Here is a 21958-nt window from a genome sequence, read left to right as displayed (position 1 = left end):
TTAAATTGTGTAGAGAAAAAAGAGTGCTGTGATGAATGACTCAAAACTGAGGTACTTATGCACACTGCAAGTCAGGATGGGGCAGCACTGCGAGAGCTTGCCTGGGAACACCCTTAACACTCTAGGTTGCATGAGCTCGCGGGAAGTCTGAACTCTGCCATTTTCACTTCACTTGGCCTTGCAATGACGCGAGAGGGCAACTTCTAATAAGCATCACTGCCCCAGGACTTGGAGCTCCATCCTAGTAGCTCGGATGCGTGTTGGAGGGAGGGGTGCCAACTGTGCCACGTTCGAAGAGCTACTCTCACCTCTAAAACACCCACGACACTGCACCACTGCTCACTGGCAGCCGATCTGGCCTGTAATCGCTAGGCCGACTCTTGGCAGCCTTCATGTGGCAGCTCAATGGCTGCAGTGTTTAGTGAGTAGTTCAACAGCCGCCCGGCCTTGACCAGCCGTGCCATGGGTGTATGTTGTAAGTCATCCTGGGAATCTAAGCTGCTTGCTCCTCTGCTATATTGAGGCATGCATTTATGGAGCTGTTTTTGTATCATGCCAGGATTTCTGTTGATGATGTCGTGGGCTCTTTATAAGCACATTAGTAGGTAGCAATACACACAGACCCTCTAAATACTGACAGCTGAGCTAAAGGTATAACCGTGTAAGCAGAGCAGTGATCTGAGGACAAACAACCCTATCCGATCGGTATGATTGTTTGCTTGGTTTGAAGAGTTAGGCTCAGGCGCTGTGCTCGTTCCTTAGGTGAAATATGGGGCCACATTTAAAAAGAAATTCCAGGGCCACTTTTGGTTCCCAGTCCAGCCCTGTGTATATAAAATACATTAGCCTCCTGCATTGTCTTTTAATTGCAGCCTTTATGAGCTCTTGAAATGTTTTCATCCTGAAAAACCGGTATTTCTCTTAATGTGGGAAGGCCTCTGCTTACGGCTTTACTCCAGGGTGTATCCAGGCCCACCTGGGACCGACCCTGCAATCTTCATTTTCCTAGAAACCTGTGTAGATCGCCTTCAACCTATTCTGTGAACAGCAAAGAAGTAACAATAAAAGAACAGGGAAATTGGAGGACTCTCCTATGCAACCAGTTAACACAGTGTAGGGAATTTTAGTTCATATATTAGGCTTTGCACTTAGAATGATCTTGGGCCTCATTACGAGTCCGGCGGTAACTTGCCAGTTTTTCCGGCTTGGTTACCGCCGGACTCGTATTACCATTCCGCCTCCATGATTCCCGGAATTACCGGGGCATTACAACCCCGGTGACCCGGGAATTCCGGAGGCGGAATTCGGTAAATCCCCATTCCCATTGAGTCCCATATGACCCATCTCGTGATGGTGCCGGTGTTTCCACGTCCGCCTGCAGGCGGGCGGTGTTAAACCCGCTAGGTGAGACCTGGCGGGAATGACACCTCCGCCTGCAGGACTCGAGATCACCTGGTATGGAAACAACGGTGGGGGTGGGTTTACTGCCACTGTTATTTCAATACCGGGTGACTCGTAATGAGGCCCCCTCTCTTCGATGAAAACAACACATTTACGAATACACCCGGGAACAACACAAATGAAAAAGAATAGAGGAAAAGCTGATTTCAGAATGATTGCAGCTCTATCAGGGTGACCATTGCTGCATGTGTGCAGAAAATAATTGTGGTGGTAGCGAACAACCTGCAACTGATGTGCGCCGAAACATGACCCCCAAACAAAGCAGTAAAGTAGGAGCGATGACAGTGTGGCAGAGCCCCACATTAAGAAGGTGTCCCCAAAATTAAATCTTAACGCGGAATATGATCAGGTGCCTCCCAACACAGAATCGAGAGAGGTGGCATCTGGTCATTGCATCAAATGCAATAGCATCGGACGGCCACCTTTCAGGACCTCAGCGAAGAGGTCAAATGTTCAAAAAGAAAAGGAAATCAAATCCCCTCGGGGTGGGTAAGAGAAGAAAGAAACCCAAGAAACCCAAGCCGAGCTCTACATGGACTACCTAAAACACCAATCAAAAATGCGAATGACAAACTAAAAGAAGTGATGAGCGAGAGGTCTCCTCTTCAATCCTCAAATACCTCGTCAACATTTGCTCCTATTAAACAACTACTAGCGTGGTTGCTTAAAGCTCCTAAATCCTCGACGAAAAAATAGCAACTAACATCAGTGAGTCTGCCAAATGGAGAAAAGATCCAACAACCATCTTCAGCAGCCTCACAATACACAAAGACTCAAGATGGCTCTGTTATTACAATGATGTCTTGGAACACTAGAAGATTTAGCCATCTAACAAGACCAGGCGAAGTCAACCTTGCGGAATACGATATCATAACGCTGCAAGAAACATGGCTCCTTGACAAACCAGGAATCGATGGCTTCTCAGTAATGGTCTCACCTGCCAGCAAAGTGTCAGGAACTCGAGAGAATGCACTTATCTCAAGTAGGCAGCGGGGCCTGCAGTGTTCGCAGGCGGGGATTGGCCACTCTGAAGGCAGCCTGCAGGAGCCCGTGAAGACACGTCTTCTCTGTCGGAGAGTCTGTAGCGCAAGCGGGGATCCACGTGGGTTCTGCGCGCATGCGCGATTGGACGGGCGTTGTCCCATAGCTTCCCAGAGGCTTGTGGTTGCGCGGGGCCTCTGGGAAATGTAGTCTTCTGTTCGTTTTTGCGTGTCTGGGGATTTCTATGCCGGAAGGGCTGGTCCCAAGTCTTTTGCCTGCATGTTGGACATAGGAGGGCCCTAAAATAGAGACATTTACTCCTTTTAGGCATTCTGGCAACAGTGTACATCCCAGCTACACGCACAGGATTCTTGACACAAAGGTCGACTGGGCCGCCCGTCCTCCGGTCTCTTGGTAGCAGTCCGGACCGGAGCTGGTCTGTCAATCAAGAAACGCTTAGCCGCTACTCAAAACCATCTAGCTGTGCCTGTGGAATGGGCGCCCCCCTCTGTATCAAAGACTGAGAAGAAAAAAAAAAAGGAGATCCAATGGCTGGCCATAATCACTACGTATTGGAATCTGCAGTCTATCACCGATGAGAAATTCCTTAAAATCATCGAAACAGAGATCGATGGAATCCTAGCAGCTCAGGAAGAGGCACTAATCATAATAAGTGGCGACTTAAACGCGAAGTGCCCGAAAAACGGACAGAACACCACCCACCAGCGAGCAAACATTCAGACAGAGTCTCGAGGGCAGAAATGGCAATCATTAATGAACACCAGAAACCTTCATAACATCGAGGAACCCCTTCCCCCAGCAAACCCCATCCCGACTTGGGAAAGTGGTGCGCAAAAGGGAACCATTGACTACATCTTCACATCTGAGGGCTTGCTAACCCGGATTGCCGCATTCGAAGTATTGCGGACCTCCGCCAGCGACCATAACATCTTGAAAATCAGCTGGCCATCGGAGTTTAGCACAAGAGTGTACTTGTCTGAAGCCCAGGAACTCACAGCCCAAGGAAATCGGCTCAGACTCACGACTGAAAGGATCCTTCCTAAAACCTACGCAAAGCAACAATATAGGGAAACTGGGCCCCTAATTCACCTAGCGGACCACCAACCTCTGCTAATTCCCTACTATTCAAAAACACAGAAAAAAGCAAGGCTCTCTGTCCACCCGATGCACGAGTACAACAGGAAGTTGGTAATTAAAAGGCGAAATCTGCGGAAATTGAAGAGACAAGCAGCAACTTTAAAATCAAGTGACGCAGTGAAAATCTACACGGTAGAACCAAAAAGATACAAGTCTTGGTTAAGATTTCACAGATCAGCCCTATATCAACAAGACGCCGAAGAAATGCTAAAGAAACTGGCAGACAAAAACTCGGGAGCCTTTTGGCAATTGATAAAAAAGAACGATAACCGCACGGCCGCTCCAACATCAAACTGTGTCGCAGAGGACGCCTGGAAAACTCACTTCTCCTCTATTTTCAAGCTCCCAAACGTGAATTCACTTACTATAGACGAGCCATCGGAACATACCGCCTGGGAGGACTTCTCTGATATTGATGACATCTTATCAACCATAAAAAGGCTAAAATCGTCAAGTGCACTGGGACCCGACGGAATCACCAACATCGATTTGAAAAACCACCCGTTGGAATGGGCCACCTTTATCAGTCAAGTCTTCAAAAACTGTACCCTGTCGAGAACAATTCCAGGTTCATGGTCCACTTCCGATATCGCCCCCATATACAAAAGAGGAGACAGGTCGGTTCCTGCAAACTACCGCCCAATTGCTTTGCTAGACACCATCGGAAAGATCTATGGTTCATTTCTACAAAGAAGCTTTCAAACTTGGGCAAAATCTGCTGAATGCAACGACCCTTTCCAAGCGGGCTTCGTGAAGAACTGTGGAACTACAGTGAACATCATGATCCTTAGTATCTTAAAGAACAAACTCATGGAAGGATCAGGAAAGGTTTTCCTAGCTTTCATAGACCTCACCCAGGCATTCGACCAAGTCGATAGAGAGATGCTATGGTCCAAATTGTCCTCCTGGAATTGCCTGTCCGTAATACTGGAACCCATCAAAGCCCTCCACACAGGAACCTCTATGAAAGTTAAACTGACCCACCAACATTCCGAGGAGTCAAGCAGGGATGTCCATTGGCCCCAGCCCTGTTCATCTCTTTCCTAGGCGACTACAAAGAAAGTGCAAATCAAACTAGATCTTTCCTGCCAAAAATTGGCCAAACACCCTTAGCTCGACTTCTTTATGCTGATGACATTATCCTCCTTGACCAGACAGAAATTGGCCTCCAAAGACAACTGGACAATTTGGCCTCTTACATATCCGCAAACAATCTGGAGATAAACAAGGAGAAAACGAAAATCTTGATAATGGAAAAACCACCTGGAAAGAAGTCAAAAAAATCGAGTTGGCACATTGAAAAAGCAACCCTGGAGGTCATCAAAAACTTTAAATACCTCAGCGTGATGACAGACAGCTCCAAAACAGAAGCTGCAATGCAAAAACATCTGTGGAACAAACACGAAAGCTCACAACCCAGGCTCGGATCATCGACAGAAAATACGGTCGGTTCTCTCTGTTACCGGTCCTAAAATTCTATAAAGGCAAAGTGGTCCCATGCCTGGTTTATGGAGGAGAAGCCTTGCCCACGATCCCACCGACAATTTGGGAAAAACTGGAGGGGTACTTCTGGCAGAAAGTCCTCCAATTTCCGAATTCGATTGCAGCCATCAGACGTGAACTGGGCCTACGCTCCCTGAAAGCAGTAAAAGACGCAGGAGAAATGTCCCTCTTCAGGAAAGTGCTCATGCCTGAATCTCCACCGCTATATAATCTGATAAACACGGAAATGAACAACGATAGCTGCAAGATGCTGAATACATGGGCCGCCAAACAAAGAACAAGTCTGGCTAACATCGCATGCACAGAAGAGACATTGATCCAAAATCCAACCAAAGTAAAAAGGAAAATGGACCAAGAAGACTGGATTGAAACTCAAACAATTGCGGAAAAAAATAAACTTCTAAAACACCTTTCATCTCAACTGAAAAAATTGAACACAATGAATGAAATCATCAAAAGATTTCCAGATAGAGCTCTCCGCTCTACTCTCTTAAGGGCAAGGTTGAACTTATTGCCAACTAATGAAGTCTGGGCCATTAGGGGCCTCTCTGCTACAAACCATTCTCGTCTGTGCAAAATCCTATCAGAAAAGGAGTCAGTGAAACATCTCCTTTTAAACTGCCCGAAGACCATCAAATGGAGAAGAGCATTCCTCGGCCCTCTACTTGAACCTTTCTCTCAGTGCGACGAAGAAGTGTGGTGGTCCCGTTTAATGAGTGGGTCAAGGACTTCATGGTCCCTAGCAACGGCAAAAATCCTAAAAGCCGCCTTGGACGAATGCGCCAAAAAAGAGTCGGAACTCCTCGCAGCAAACCTGGCCGCCTAAAGCATGGTCTCGAAACAGTCAAACCTAAGTGCAAGAAAGCAGAAGAAAACAGAAAATGAAGAGGGAGATGGAAAACCATTTTGCAAAATCATAAAATTGATAAAAGCAAAATAAAAATACAAAAAACAAAATAAAAAAATAGCATCGAATGCTATACCAGAGGAAAAAATAAACATTGAAAAACAAGCATCGAAGGCTTTTTTTTTAAAAGGAAAATTGTTTAGTTTAATTAAAAAGGGTTTTAAAGGTCAAAAAAAGGGTGGTTAGGGGACCCCCCATTAAAAAATAAATAGAAAAAAATGCATTCAATGCTTTTTTTAATGCTTTTTTTCCCTCTGCATATGGCATTCGATGCTATTGCATTCTATGCAATGACTATAAACCGAGATAGGTAGCGATATGGGATTATTCCATTGAAAACGGCAGAATTTTGAAGCTTCTTTGGTGGCTAAAGTATTGAGCAAACAATCTGTAGCAAGCTGACCGGCTTACCAACAATCTGCCATGTCTGCAACGAGAAGTTGATCATCTAGGCCATCTCAGTCTCAACCCCTGGAAAGGCTCCAAAACCTCCTGCAATGGCGGCATACACAGGGATCCACCCTAAACTGACGCAAACGTGAATTCCTGCGAGGGCTCAGAAAAGGTGACGAACATCAGAGGGCCCCGGCTGCCACCACCCTGATGAAGGTCAGAGCGTTTCCAGGCATATTGAATTAATGTTGCATGTTAATCCTCAATTTGGCTTCCTTTCCTGAACCCATGAGGAATCTGACACTGAAGCGCTTGGGTGTGAACCACAGACAGGCACTATTATTTTCATATTATGGTGCAGCGGCCATCACACTATAGTTAAGTTGGATATCAAGATCCATCAGAAACCAGAAAATTGAATTGCTAATAACTTTTGACTTGCATGATGAGTTTGGCTGATATTTTGCAAACAAAAGGTTTGTCACGGGCCCCATCATATTAGAAATGTTGGGAAAGATTAGTAACAAATGAAAAAGTTACTTAAAAGGCAAAGGAGGTCATTACAACCTTGGTGCTAAGTACACCAACTTTACCACCATGGTGTAAACTATGTTTACACCATGGTGGATGGTGGATTTACCGCCCCATTCCAAGGTGAGTGGGGCGCTAAATCCCCATTTCCCATTTTCCCTTCCCCATTCCCATTTTTGCCCCATAGGGCATAATGGGAGTGGGGAAGGCGCTAATTGCGCCACCGTAAATTACGGTGGCGTAATTAGCATCATGGCGGATTAGCGCCATGGATTTTAACGGCTGCTAAAAGCAGGCGTTAAAATCAGAATCAGGCGTTAAGGGTTAACGGTGGCGTTAACCCTTAACGCCTGAGTTGTAATGAGGGCCAAAAACATTTGGTGAGTCTGTGTCGAAGAGTATCATAAGAATTAGTTCCGGGGCACAATCTACACGTTCTCTTGTTTCATCCGGGGTCCTGTAACAGCAAGACACGGGAGCTGATTCAGTCTCACTAATAAGAAGAACCTCCTTAGCATGGGACAAGAGCACTTCAATAAAAACCGCCGGGGTTTAGTTGGGTGTATGTTTCAATAGCTCCTTCTTGGAGAGAGACATATTTTCCTAGCAATTCTCGGTTTTTGATCAAGTCCCATCTAAGGCAGCGCATCCTCATTTGTGTGTTGATTCCAAGTGTCTCCATAATGCCTTCCAAGGGGTATTCTATTTTCGATAAGCAACTATGCAGGTTTCCAACAACCAGTTCAGCTTTTTGTTTTATGCTGCACCCAATTCTTCTCTCAATAATGAGAAGAGCGGTTGGTTTTGTTGATTCTTTATTTTGAGCCACATGCCTGGCCTGCGCATCTCCAGTTGGGTGGTTAAAGAAGTACTAAGCAACAGGCTTCACATTCATCCAGTGGTGGTGGAGGAAGAAGGACTAGAAGTGCGTCCACTAAGAGGGACACACGGATAGCATGATTTCCTAACTAATGCTGCCTATTGTGGCACTCATTCTAGATTACGCTGGAGTGCCGCTTCTCTAAAAGTGGATAGAATAAGGAAAGAAGAACAATGTGCTGTCTTCTATGTACTTCAGAACTCACGATCTTGTGATTATTTACCAAAGTGCCCGCTTCAAATACTGTCTTTCATTTGTACTTAAAAAGAGAACAACTATGGCATAGTTCAGCTGTCTATTGTAGGTACAATACTGAACGTGTTCCCTGGAATCTCTAAAAATGTTAATAGTGTTCACTCTAACAATAGCTTTATTTTAGCCGATCAACGATTTGAGCGCAGGGGACTGCTCTTCTTCCGTATTGGGCTAAAAGTTGGTGATATGACTCTCTTCGCATGGGTGGAAAACATGAGTTGCATCTCGTGCCAGAACGCACGTTGTAGTCAGGCAAGTCAGGCCTTAACTGGTGTCGGTCTGGTCAATACGGCACGGTAACAGATATTAGCACACTGTAGACAGACAATTGTGATGTCTCTTGAGTAGGACAGTATATCCGTGCAGTGTCTAGAACGTGCTCTGCCGATATGATTGAATACGGGAGTTGTTATGGAACATGCTTTCGCTTGGGAAGTTCCACTGAGAATTGATTACACCAATCCTAATGCCCATGTTCGGATCATAGGTGGCGCTGCCATGTGTCTTACCAGCGAACACTAGCTAACACCGCCACACCCATGGTGCATGCGGGAGAGTAATGTATGCACCTGTTATAGTTGATCCTTGAAGCACATATCTCTTAATTTGGGCCACTCCCACTAATGTATCATCTTTCTCCCCTCGGTCACATGGATACCACATGGGAAAATGTGTAGACGCAAAATTCAAGCTCCAGTTTAATGGAGAGTGGCTTGTGTCTGCCAGGGTATTGCTTCATTGAGACCCACACGGTCGGTGTGGGGGCGGAATATCCAATTCTGCTCTCTTTTCAGTAGCAAAGACTGGAAATCCCCTCCCCCAGGGACATTCGTTTTTTGATGGGCCTGGCTGTCATTCCAATATATTTCAATTGACAAGGACACTTAATTAGATATATCACATGTGAAGTGTTACAATTCGTAAAGGATTTCTCTTTTTATGGTGTTTTAGAGAGTGTTGTCAGGGAACAAAGAATGCATTGCCCGCACGTTGAATGCCCCAAGGGTGGTTCCACATCCCATAATGTACCCTGTTGCACAGCCGGATCTGGCGGTTGGTATGATTGTACTAATGTTTCCTGTAGATTAGGTACAAACATTGCACTGCCCACACGGTGAATGCCCCAAGGGTGGTTCCACATCCCATAATGTGCCCTGTTGCACAGTCGGATCTGGCGGTTGGTATGATTGTACTAATTTGTCCCGTAGATTAGGTACATTATGGGGTGTGGAACCACCCTCAGGAACACGCGCGCATGGTGGCACATTTCCAACAGCAACAGCATGCATCTACTGGTGCCAATGTTGGCGGCCTGCAAGCCACATCCTGCCACTACCACCACTCCCATAAAGAATGTCAACACCATAGCAGCAATTGCTACTGATACACCCCCCTCCAATAATACCTCTACTGCTAAGGGCAACTGTGATAGCTCACACTTGAGGTGCTCACTGGTCAATGCCCTCTACATCAATGCCCACGAACTGGATATCCATGACCTCATCATTACCCATGACCTCGGCATCCTCATGATAACGGAATCATGGCTACACGAGGCCTCAGGTCCTGCTCTATCCCTAGCCCTACATCCAGGTTACTCTATCATCAGACAGGACCGTCCCACCAAGGATGGAGGAGTAGCTATGACAGCTAAAGAATCCCTCTCTATCAGAAAGACCGACAAAGGCATAAACAATAACAATGACTTCCTCTTGCCTAAAAACAACGTCTCCCACCACTGCACTATCACTATGCATCTCGTTTACCATCCGCCAGGACCTGTAGGCGACTTCCAAACAGCCCTCACTCACCTCTGACAATCTGAAAAAATCAACCAAAGCCATCCTACTGGGAGAACTCAACCTAGGACTTAATGACGCAAATGACCGTGCAGCCAAGTCACTCAACACTGAGCTCGAGACCCTAGGGTTCAGCAACACTATAACTGGTCCCACTCACAGTCAAGGCCGCTCCCTAGATTGGATAGCCCAACACAACTGCCCCCTTGCTATCACTTCAAACTCACCTACCCCATGGTATGACCACCATGTCATCCACTTCAGTATCCCCAATGCGAGAAACAAGCATATCCCTGCCCCACCCATGCCCCGAGCCCTTTCTAGAAGTTCTCGGCAACTTACAAAAGAAAGATTACTGCCATATCTATCAGGACCAGATGTCAGGACCTCCTTCTCAGCCGACCCAGAGATCCTAGCACTTATGTATGACAAAGCCATCAAAGCAGCAGTTGAAGATATCGCACCACTAAAACCATGGAAGGCTAAACCTACAAGCCACACCAATGCCTGGTTTACCAGTGACCTTCTGGCACTACGGTCTAAGAAACATGCAGCCTTATCACTATGGCAAACCACCAACACGAACGAAGCAAAACTTGACTTCAAAATCTGTGCCAAAGAGTACAAAAAAGCAATCATCCGTGCCAAAGCCATTTCCTTTGAAACCAGAATGCTGGAAGTATAATCACATACCAAAGAGATCGTCTCTATCTTTAGAGATTTAGAAACTCTCACGCCCTTGCCACAGAACATCTCCAAAGGCAAGACCTGGTGCGAAGGAATCCAATTAGCCATGATCGGCAAGCTCAAGACCCTCCAAACTAAAATCAGAACAACCAGACAGACCTTGAAGAATACCCCTCACCCGCCCCTGGACTACCACTACCCCCAGTCACCTCCACATCCTTTTCCATCAAAACAAATGAAAAACTGCACATGATCATAATCATGCAATCCTTTAAGCCGTCTAATTGCAAAGGCGACATTTGCCCAGCTACAATTATCAACGACTGCGCCAGTCTTCTTACACCATTTCTCACAGCATTCGTGAATGCATCCTTTGTTACCAGCAAGGTCCCCTCCTCCCTCAAGGAAGCATGGGTCCGCCCTCTTATCAAACAACCCACCCTGGATCCCTCTCACCCAATAATTAAAGGCCCATTTCCACGGTGCCCTTTCTGCATGAAATACTGGACAAAGCGGCCTACTTACAGGACATTTTATTGAGGAGAACAAACTTCTTGGGTTACGACAATCAGGTTCCTCCCAAGGCACGAGGCGGAGACCACCCTACTTGACTTGAAAAGCTAGATAGATGATGCGAGAGATTCAGGTAAAACGGCTCTTCTCCTTCTCCTTGACCTCTCAGCAGCATTCGATCTTGTTGATCAGAAGGTCCTATGCCACCACCCATCCGCCACAGCCAAGTTTTAACCAAGTTCCACAACATGGATCTCTTCTTTCTTGCAAGGAAGGACCATGCAAGTCTTCTCTGACCTGGCCTCCGCCTCACTCACCCTCATTCTGTGTGGCGTACCACAAGGGCCATGAATCTCGCCCACACTTTACAATATTTTCACATGCCCTCCTCTTCCTCATTCTCGACTCAGTGGGTATCTCGTACACTAACTATGTGGACGATAGCCAGATCCTCCTTACACTGACAGGAGACTGCGACACCGACTCCAGGACTCTCAACGACATCTACAACACCAGCCAAGCATTGATGGCGGCAAATTAAACTCAGACAAGACTGAGATGCTCCTGGTAGGCTCCAATGAAACACTCAGTTTAGCCACTTCCTCATTGACTGTATCAGAATCCCAATTGCCAACTCAGTAAAGACACTGGGAGTTTAACTTGACTCTAACCTGACAATGACCAGACAAGTCAATGCCATCGCCTCCGCGGAGGCCTACCATGCCAAAATCACGCCTGCAGCCAGACCATACCTCTCTGAGGATCACTGAATTACCATTGCAGGAGCTATTACAGGATGGAGACTGGATTACTGCAATGTCCTCTTCCTAGGCATATCTACAAAACACATGGCAAAGCTACAAGTGTCCAAAACAATGCCTTGCGCGCAGCCATTGGCATCCCGAAAAAGGAACACATCACGGCCGCCAGGAAACAGGCGCACTGGCTCCAAGTTAAAGACAGAGTTATCTTTAAAGCCCTTGCCCTCACACATAAGTGTATCCACGTAACTGCCCCCACCCCCCACCTCTCAGAAAGAATTCACCCCATCTCCTCTACAGGACCGACTAGAACACCCTACAGGAACATGCTCACAGTACCTAAAATTAAGAGACCCGAGCAGGAGGCACAGCTTCCCATACCTAGCAGCTCAGCAGTGGAACGCCCTATCACCACCTGCCCTTCATGGAGAAAACTCCCCTCTGGCATTCCGCAAAGCGGTGAAAACACTGCTCTTTTCATGAGCACTGACCACACGCCAGCTAACTCAAGATCTAGTCCCGCAAGACTAGAATGCTCTAATGTATGTTATGCAACTGTATGTAATGTATATACAACCCACATGCAAATGTTTTCTATCTGTAACTAAGCTACTCACAAGTAACAGCGCTGCGATGCCCAAGGGCTGCATGTGCGCTATACAAATGTAAAATAAAAAAATAAAAAATAAAAATAAAATGCAGCTACTCGTGTTCAATGGACAGTGATAGAAAGGTAATGTTTCCCTGGAGGGGAGGGGATATTTCGCCTCCAAATGGACCGCGTGGGGCTCAGTGAAGCAATGCACTGATACAAGGTGACAGCGATTGGCAAATACACGGAAGGAACACAAAATCAAATTCCGGGTTCATGTGAATGGATGTTCCCCGGACATTTCCCCAGCACTCTCCGGTTGCGAAACAACCTGTTGTGCAATGGGTTTGGCATGTGCTCAGGACACCTGTCACTGCCCCCTCCCTTCCCACCTGCGTGCGCCTTTAAATGGCAGGGAGCAGCATGCTGGGGAGTCAGACACTGTCCCCGACAGCAGCATGAAGGCGTCTGCAGTAAGCACCCTGGCCCTGGCCTTGGGCCTCCTCTGCACATCGCAGGCCTCGGCGCAGAAGAACGTCACCTCAGGTAGGAGCGAGATATTGCACCTGGGGTTTCACAGAAGAAAGAAAAAAGGCAACCCCTGGAGAGTCAGCAGAGGTTCAACCCCACAGGGCTTCTGGAAGTGAGCTTCTCTGCTGGGAATTAGCCACATAATGCCCCCCCCCACCCTCACTGGCTAAGGGTCAGGCCACGTCAGAGACAGCAAAGAAGAAGAGGGGGCCGCCTTGGATGGACTGGCCTATAGGGAACTCTGGAGATTTCCCGGTAGGCCTCGGCACCCTGGGCCTCTTTTGGGAGATGTTTCCAAATGTTCCCATAGGAAAAGCATTGGGCTTGTTGAAAATGTGCATTATGTGGCCACTTTGAAAATTATTTCCAGGGTCTCTTTTGGCTCCCAGTCCACTCCAGTTATTTTATTGCCAGCTCGCATCTCAATCCCTACGCATCACGCCCCTTCTCCATTGGGGTGCTCGAATGAAGATATTGCTGGTGAGGGAGCAAACACCAGTGTCGTCGGTGGAAATATCAGGCCTCTGTCGGCCATTTTGAGAGGGTAAGCAGGGAGAGTAGTAGAGTGCCGAGAGGGTGAGCAGGGAGACTAGTAGAGCACCGCATTACTGCAGGTTCTCCTTCCCTCCTCATATCCAATTGGCAGGAATCAGGTCTGATGGAGGGGCTGCAGTTCAGTTCGTGTGGAAACTTTTGTGACTATGGACCTTAGTACGAGTTTGGTGGTATTTCTGGTTAACTACCGCCAAACTTGTTTACCTTAACAGCCACCTGGTGCAGCAGATTTACAACAGGATTACATGTGGGGTAAAGATAGTGTAATTTCCCCATTTTTTGAGTCCATGGGACTCCATGGGGAATACAGATTTACTGCAAGCGGTAACTCCACTGCAATAAATCGGATCATTTTTGGACCTGAAGTGAGAAATGTACCTCTACAATCTTGCTGGAGGTAAAACCTCCACTTCAAGGCCAAATCTATTCTGCGCTACCGTAAAAGTGGCAGTAATTGTGTTACCGCCTCAAAAGTAGCAGTAATGAACCCAGTGCAAGGACATCTCATTGACAAAGTATCCATTGATATGATATGATATGATATGGCATTTATAACGTGCCTGTATGTAAGTGTTTCTAGGCGCGACAAGACTTGGAGGGGGGAACAGAGGGAGGACAAATTGTGTCATTCAAATTGCATTAGTGCAGAGAAGTCGAAGGGGAGAAGTGCGGGGGAGAGAAGCACAGGTAACTCAAAAGTGCACACAGCGGGTGGCTAGTGTCAGTGTAAAACTGACACTAGCTTATAGAAGCATTGACAAAGTCAATAGTTTTAGCTTTTGTGTAGGCATGGGCTAAAACATGTTATGATTACCTGGGCATATAATAGAAGTGCCTGGTAAATGCCTATCTAGTACCTATACACACAACTATTGGCTTTGGCGATGCTTGTTCTTAACAGGACTTCAATGCAAGGGGCGGATATAAATTAGGTGGCTGAAGTCACACTTGTTAAAGACATTTTATTGCACCAGTACTTCACTTACGTGTTATTTAAGCCATTAACACTCAGCAGGCAGGCCAAGGTTTGATGTTACCACTGGATGGCGCTAGCTCAAAGAGATCCCAGTAGGATGTGTTTAGGGCAGGTAGTGGGTGGGAATGGCCATGGGGATTAACATGTTCATTGCCAGTGAATGGGTGGGTAAATAATAAAAGATGTCTGTGCCCTCTAACCTAGCATCTCCCACCAAACTGTGATCTAATGCAATAGTGTTGGCTTATAACAGACAAATCTAAAAATAGATAGAGAAATAAAACACAAATAATATTATAGAAAGATAAGAACGGAAAAGGGTGTGGATTGGGTTGGTCAGGGGTAAAGAAAGTCAATGGTGAAGAGATTAAATATACCAGAAAATATCAACCATTTAGTAAAGTTTGATATATGACGAACGATACATACAAGTCATCTCCTGAGAAACGATAAAGTAAATGGGCCTCATTATAAGTTAGCCGGTATCCCACCCGTAATTCCAGCACGATACCGGCAAACGGACGTTCCGCTACCGGCCCGGCAGTCATTCCCAATTCCATGGAGTCAATTGCTGGTATTACCGATGCAGGTAATACCGGCTCTTTTTTGGTGGTTGGGGCCCAATTTACTCCAACTCTTGGCTGGAGGTAAATCAGCCAACTCCCGCTGGCAAACTTGTAGTTTGGCGTTGCTGGAAAAGTGGCGGTAACGTAATTACCGCCACTTTTCCAGCGCTGCCAAACTTATAAGACCCAATGTATTAAGTCACATTCTGGTGAGTTGTCTGGGGGTGAAGTGATGTAAATCAGTTTTAAGAGTGTGGGCCTGTGCTGGAGGAAGCAAGACTGATTTGCAATAAGAATACTTTTATTGGCTTTGCTTTGCACATAGGTAGCCCGGGTTACGGCACAGTCTGTTCTGCTCTGCCCTGCTGCATTAAGCTGTAGTACATGATGTGATGGAACACTATGTTCTTTTTCTTGGATATGTACACCGCTAGCATGCCATAGGTTTCACCGAGTATGTATATGTATGAGCAGGAACCTGTAAGCAACAGAGCCCTGTACAAGGGGAGCGCCCCCAGGGAGTTGAACGAAGGCAGCAGGGGTAGCAGAGGAACTGGGGAAGGGGCAATCGCACCTGCTTATCCCATCTCAGTGCTCTTGGCCATAATGGGCCTTCATCACTCTCGCCATGGTCTCTGTAATCATTGTCACCAGGTGAGCAGTTCATGACCCCCCTTGATAGTGTGCAAAGGAAGGCTACTGGGCAGCTTCTTCCAGGGATGTCCTGTTAGGACCCAGTCGGGAAAGTACTGTGGACGGAAAAAGCAGGACTGGCAATAGTGACCCTACAGCACGAGGTCAGTGGCCCCTCATGTATACGGGTCTCCTGGGACCTTTGGGGAGATGTTCATGAGTATCAAAGGGTCTGAAGTGAAAGATTGCTTTCTTCAGACCGAACCAAAAACAGATCGATTTAGTACATGTATGTGCGGGAGAGTGTGTGAAGGTATGTCGCGGGAATGGGAGGGGGCGGGGCGCAAGTTTAAATGCTGAAAGTTACAGGACGGGCTGTAGTAGATGTTGCTAATCAGGCTCTGATAACTGATGCCTCTGACGTTATAAAGGACCAGGCAAAGCATATTACTACTCAGGAAAGTCTGCTGAGGCCTAAAACTGCCAACATCAATGAGGTCTAAGTCACATCTATTCTGAATTTCACTGGTTAACTCGCATTGCTATTTCCAATGTTCAATCACACCGGAAGGCAGAGTCCTAGCACCCTGTAAATTGCATGTCAAGTAAAAATAAACATTAAGAAACGCTCTTCTACCAAAGGTGGAGGAATAAATAAACGAACTAAACTCGCCTTGCACTGATTGGTTCTCAGAATGCAGAAGCCCTTGGCTGGGAAGCATCCCCTCCTCAGGGTGCATGGAACTCCTTACAGAACATCCGAGGGATTACTTTGAGATCCCCACGCCAGCAACACGTGAGGTGGGGGTTTTGGCTGAACCCATAACAAACCCCTACAGCCTCTTCAGGGGGGGTGGTGTTGGCATCAGGATATAATCACAGGCTGATCCCTTTGCTGTCTGTTCAGGAGGGGTGGTGTTGGCAAGGGGGTATAATCGCAGGCACATCCCATGGCTGCCTGTTCAGGAGGGGTGGTGTTCGCAAAGGGGATATAATTGCAGGCAGATCCCTTTTCTGCCTGTTCGGCAGGGGTGGTGTTGCATTGCCTCTGGGGAAGAGCAGTACTGGCCCTTCACACATTGTTTCTGATGAAGAGCAGAACTGTCACTTCACACATTGCTTATGACGAAGAACAGTACGGACCCTTTATGCATTGTCTCTGGGGATGACCAGTACTGTCCTTTCACACATTGCTTCTGATAAAGAGCAGTACTATCCCTTCACGCATTGCCTCTGGGGAAGAGCAGTACTGGCCCTTCACACATTGTTTCTGATGAAGAACAGAACTGTCACTTCACACATTGCTTGTGATGAAGGACAGTACGGACCCTTTATGCATTGTCTCTGGGGATGACCAGTACTGTCCTTTCACACATTGCTTCTGATAAAGAGCAGTACTGTCCCTTTACACATTGCTTCTGATGAAGCGCTCTACCCTTTCAAAATGACTACAATTGGAGGGAACAGCTTCCCGGTCAAAGTTGCTCAATTGTGGAACTCCCTCCCGCCGACCTTAAGACTTCACCAAACATACCCACACTTCAGATCAAACTGCATCAAGTGGCACAAAGAGAATGAGCCATAGGTGAGCCTATCAATCAAATAACCAATAGCCAAACCGACCTTTCCACTGTATCTATCTGCTATGTAAATGTATTACCTGTTATATTGTCATTAATCTGCACGTTTTGTCATTGATCTGCACGTTTTTGTCATTGATCTGTACATTTTTGTGATTGTGTAACCTTGTAACTTGTAAAAAGTATTCTTTTCTTCGCGCCTGATACTTTCGGGTCCGGCGCGCGTTACAAATAAAGAAAGAAACAAACAAACAAACAAACTGTCCCTTCACACATTGATTCTAATGAAGAGCCGTACTGTCCCTTCACACATTGATTCTGATGAACAGCAGTACTGTCCCTTCATGCATTGCTGCTGACGAAGAGCAGTGCTGGCCCTTCACACATTGATTCTGATGAAGAGCAGTACTGTCCCTTCACGCATTGCCTCTGAGGAAGAGCAGTACTGGCCCTTCACACATTGCTTCTGATGAAGAGCAGTACTGGCCCTTCCCGCATTGACTCTGGGGAAGAGCAGTACTGGCCCTTCACACATTGCTTCTGATGAAGAGCCGTACTGGCACATCACACATTTCTTCTGATGAAGAGCAGTACTGTCCCTTTATGCACTGCTTCTGATGAAGATCAGTACTGCCCCTTCCCATGTTGCATTCGATGAAGAGCAGTACTGTCCCCTTCACACATTGCTTCTGATGAAGAGCAGTACTGTCCCTTCACGCATTGCTTCTGACGAAGAGCAGTACTGTACCTTCACGCACTGCTTTTGATAAAGAGCAGTACTGTCCCTTTACACATTGCTTCTGATGAAGAGCAGTACAGTCCCTTCACGCATTGTTTCTGACGAAGAGCAGTACTGTCCCTTCACGCATTGCCTCTGGGGAAGAGCAGTATTGTCCCTTCATGCATTGCTTCTGATGAAGAGCAGTACTGTCCCTTCACACATTGCTTCTGTTGAAGAGGATTACTGCCCCTTCACACATTGCTTCCAATGGAAGGTAGTACTGGCCCTTCACACATTGCTTCTGATGAAGAGCAGTACTGCCCTTTCATGCTTTGCTTTTGATGAAGAGCTGTCCCTTCACGCATTGCTTCTGATGAAGAGCCGTACTGGCCCTTCACACATTGCTTCTGATGAAGAGCAGTACTGTCCCTTCACACATTGCTTCTGATGAAGAGCAGTACTGTCCCTTCACACATTGCTTCTGATGAAGAGCAGTACAGGCCCTTAACACATTTCATCTGATGAAGAGCAGTACTGTCCCTTCAAGCATTGCCTCTGGGGATGGCCAGTACTGCCCCATCACACATTGCTTCTGATGAAGAGCAGTACTGTCCCTGCACGCATTGCTTCCGATGAAGAGCAGTACTCCCCCTTCACACATTGCTTCTGATGAAGAGCAGCACTGTCTCTTCACGCATTGCTTCTGATGAAGAGCAGTACTGTCCCTTCATGCATAGCCTCTGGGGATAGCCAGTACTTTCCCATCACACATTGCTTCTGATGAAGAGCAGTACTGTACCTTCATGAATTGCTTCTGACGAAGAGCAGTACTGGGTCTTCACGCATTAATTCTGACGAAGAGCAGTACTGTCCCTTCACGCATTGGTTCTGATGAATAGCAGCACTTCCATGAGGTTTTGTATTTAGTGTTAAATAATGCAGGACCCATCCTAAAAATATGAGTGGCAAGTTCCGTGTGGCACTGCCACGCTGGCACTGTCGATAATATTGAATACAGTGAAACAGTTGTAGTTTCAGTGCTAGGTCAAGGGGTTTTAATGTGCAATTACGATAAATAAATTCCTTTGTAGGAATTGGATTAGCCACAGCCAAGACGTGTTTTAAACCCTTATGGGTCTTTTTCAAGGCTGGTTAAAATTACAAAAACATCCATCACATACAGTGTACACAACGCCTTCAATAAAGAAGTGTGTCACCAAAAGTGTGAGTCCCAAGATGGAAAGACGTGAAGCTCCACACCGTGACATGAGTGCGATTTGTGGCATTTCCATCACTATGTACATAGTGTTTATACACATCGAAAAGTAGCGTCAATGTATATAGCGTCCGTGTTTGGTACAATGAAAAACATTATATACAATTAAATTGTATTGCATAACGATCATCCCAAGAGAGGAAATGTGAGAGGGAAAAGAGGGGGGAAAGGGGAAAGAAAGAGAAAAGATACAATGAGTAATGTTTACATGATTCTTGACCACAGTGAGTATCGATTGGGCGTACATTTCAGACTCACTTGCCAACAGGGACTACACCTCACCCGTAATGTTATACGTCTCCTGCTTAAAATATGATTTGATCAAAGTGGAAGTGAGCAGTATGAAGGGTCAATAGGAACCGGGGCCTATAGTCTAGTCACAGTAGTTGCAGATCAATTGTTGTGTCAGTGTGTGTGAGCCTGTGATCCCTAATTTAACTCGGATCCATCGTAATCTTACCTTTTTGATCATGGGAAAGGTCAATACATCAGGCTGTGGTCAGACAAGGTCCGGCATTCAGCGTTCCTCGCAGTGGTACTCAGCGCCATTTTGTGGACGTGTAATACTTGCTGGGTGACCTCACTGGCTAGGTTAGGGTGTGAACAGCAAGATTGGCCATGTTGCCAATTGGGTTGGACATCTTCATGCCGTAGCCTCAGTTAAGGGGGTACACCATGTAACAAGTTGTTACTATAACACTTAAACGTATGATGGTAAAGTGTTATGAGTGGTGTTACTGTTAGGTAAGATTTCCACAGAGCTGGTAAATCTTCCTTTCCTGGTTCAACCCCAGAACTTTTTGCTTTTCTAGTGGGATATTTTTCATTAATACCTCAGTTGAGTGGGAACCTTTTTCCACACTCACCTATCTTTAACTCTTTTTATGGGTGTCATTTTTAAGACTCTCCATAGTGTCTTTTTAAAGTTATCATGTCTAACAACTTATTGGCAATAAGTGTCTGTTGTTGCTGGGTTGCCTTAGGGGCTCCCCATTTAACTTTCTTGTGCTAACCGTGAGAGAACTACAGTTACCAAGGGTAGAAAAGGATCTTTGGATCCCTTTTACATTTACTTCTGTGAAACCAGCACACCCCACCTTATGTGGAGTGCTGGGGAGATACAATGTATCCCCTTTCACATTTAAACTGTAACAAGTCTGTTACAGTGACAAGCTTACCTTTAATGGCTGGTGGCAGTGATACCTTTTACTAATTTGGTGTACCTTTACCGCGGGCTGTAATCACAGCTGCAGTAAAGGCACCTAAGGGTGCTCATTTTACCCAAATGGTCCCTGTCTTCTTTTTCTGCCATTTTAGTGTTTCTTGTCATTTATTGTTCCTTCCCCTGACATCCAGGGCAGGAAATTCCTTTGTTTGAGTTTTGTCTTTGGCGGGAGTCCCCTGGACACTCCGCCCAGGCTCCAGTCAGTCTGTAAGCATAGGAAGTGGGGCAGGAGTCCAAAACGTCTTCATCCTTTGTCTTACGCCTTGCTTCAATTGGGACAAATCCCAGTGGGGGGCTGGCTGTCCTGATTGGACAACTAGACCGCCCTTTCTTGTAAAATGTGGGAGATAATGCAGAGGTTGTGCTGTAGTTCCTGATAAATAGTGAAACTTGTAAGTTGAAGTCATGTCGACCACTGGAACAGAAAACTGAAGAGGATGACGAAGGAAAAGCAGCAGAGATGATTTCCAGCGACCAGAGAGCCTGTTGTGTAACCGGAGCCTGCTGTAGCCCCTCCTTCCAATCAACCTGGGGACTCCGAAAACGATGCCCTGAACCCAGAGCCTGGTGGGACCTACTAGACCCAAGAAGACCTGCATTCTGAGCCATTCCCTTCTGCATTCTGAGCCAGTCCCTTCTGAGGTCCCTTCTGAGGTCTTGTGTTCAATCTCCAGGACAAGGAATCCACTGACCGGGTATTTGGCTGCAGACCCTGAAGATCCCCTGCTGCAATCTTCATTGCTGAGGTACTGTGTTGGCTGGGGTATATACTTACCTTAAGCATTTTGGGATTTCTGTGTAGTCCTGGGGTGTTTTCTGTGATTGGGAGGTCCCTCATTCAGTGCACCCAGTCCCACTGCTAGAATTCTACTAGGGTGTCTTCTGTGAAGCCCCTGGACTCTCTTCTAACTCTAAAAGTAAGGTACTCACCTGTTTGCCCAGTTTTCCTAAGGAACTCTGACTTTTGCTACTAAAGAACTTATTCTAACACTGCCTGTTGGTCACTAGTCTTAGTGACCCCCCTCCTGCTACTGAGAACACTAATGCTCCAAGAATCAGGGAAAGACTTTGAAGGGATTGGGACTTTGGCCTAGAAAATAAATCAAGTGTTTTACTTACTTGTAAAGAGTTGGTTGGTAACTGTAATATTAAGAGTGAACAGTTACACAAGTTCTTACTGAAATTGAATGTGTGATGCACTATTCTCAAAAGTATGGTTAACATCTTTTCTTCCTTAGCCAGAGTTTTGCCAGTCTAGTAGAAAGTAGATGTGAAGGTAATTTACTCTCCTGTGATTAGGTTGTGCCTCTTTACAAAAGTAATGTGTTGGTTTCGCCAGGTTAGTCCTATTAGGATAACTGTATGAGTGTCCTCCAACTGGGTCTTGCTTCCCCTGACTTGCTGCTAGTCTGTCCTTAATAAGTCTACATTAGGTTGCTGCTTACCTAAAATGTGTTTTGAATGTAATGGTGGC

The 21958-nt window shown here is 46.3% G+C and overlaps 1 protein-coding gene across 4 annotated transcripts in view; it reads left to right on the top strand.

Moving 5' to 3' along the window:
* The first annotated feature begins 12814 nt into the window (after positions 1 to 12814).
* Positions 12815 to 21958, top strand: part of LOC138453020 (balbiani ring protein 3-like) — a 140312-nt gene continuing 131168 nt past the window's right edge. For all 4 annotated transcript variants that reach the window (XM_069605435.1, XM_069605434.1, XM_069605433.1 and 1 more), the window contains exon 1: positions 12815 to 12967. In XM_069605435.1, the coding sequence (XP_069461536.1) occupies positions 12880 to 12967 (88 nt within the window). In that variant the 5' untranslated portion in view covers positions 12815 to 12879. The remainder of the gene's footprint in view (positions 12968 to 21958) is intronic.

This window comes from Ambystoma mexicanum, chromosome 4p (genome assembly GCF_040938575.1).
Source record: "Ambystoma mexicanum isolate Mex_15411 chromosome 4p, UKY_AmexF1_1, whole genome shotgun sequence".
Taxonomy (NCBI): Eukaryota; Metazoa; Chordata; class Amphibia; order Caudata; family Ambystomatidae; genus Ambystoma; species Ambystoma mexicanum.
The sequence above is the reverse complement of the archived record's forward strand: the minus strand, read 5'-3'. Positions and strand labels throughout refer to the sequence as shown.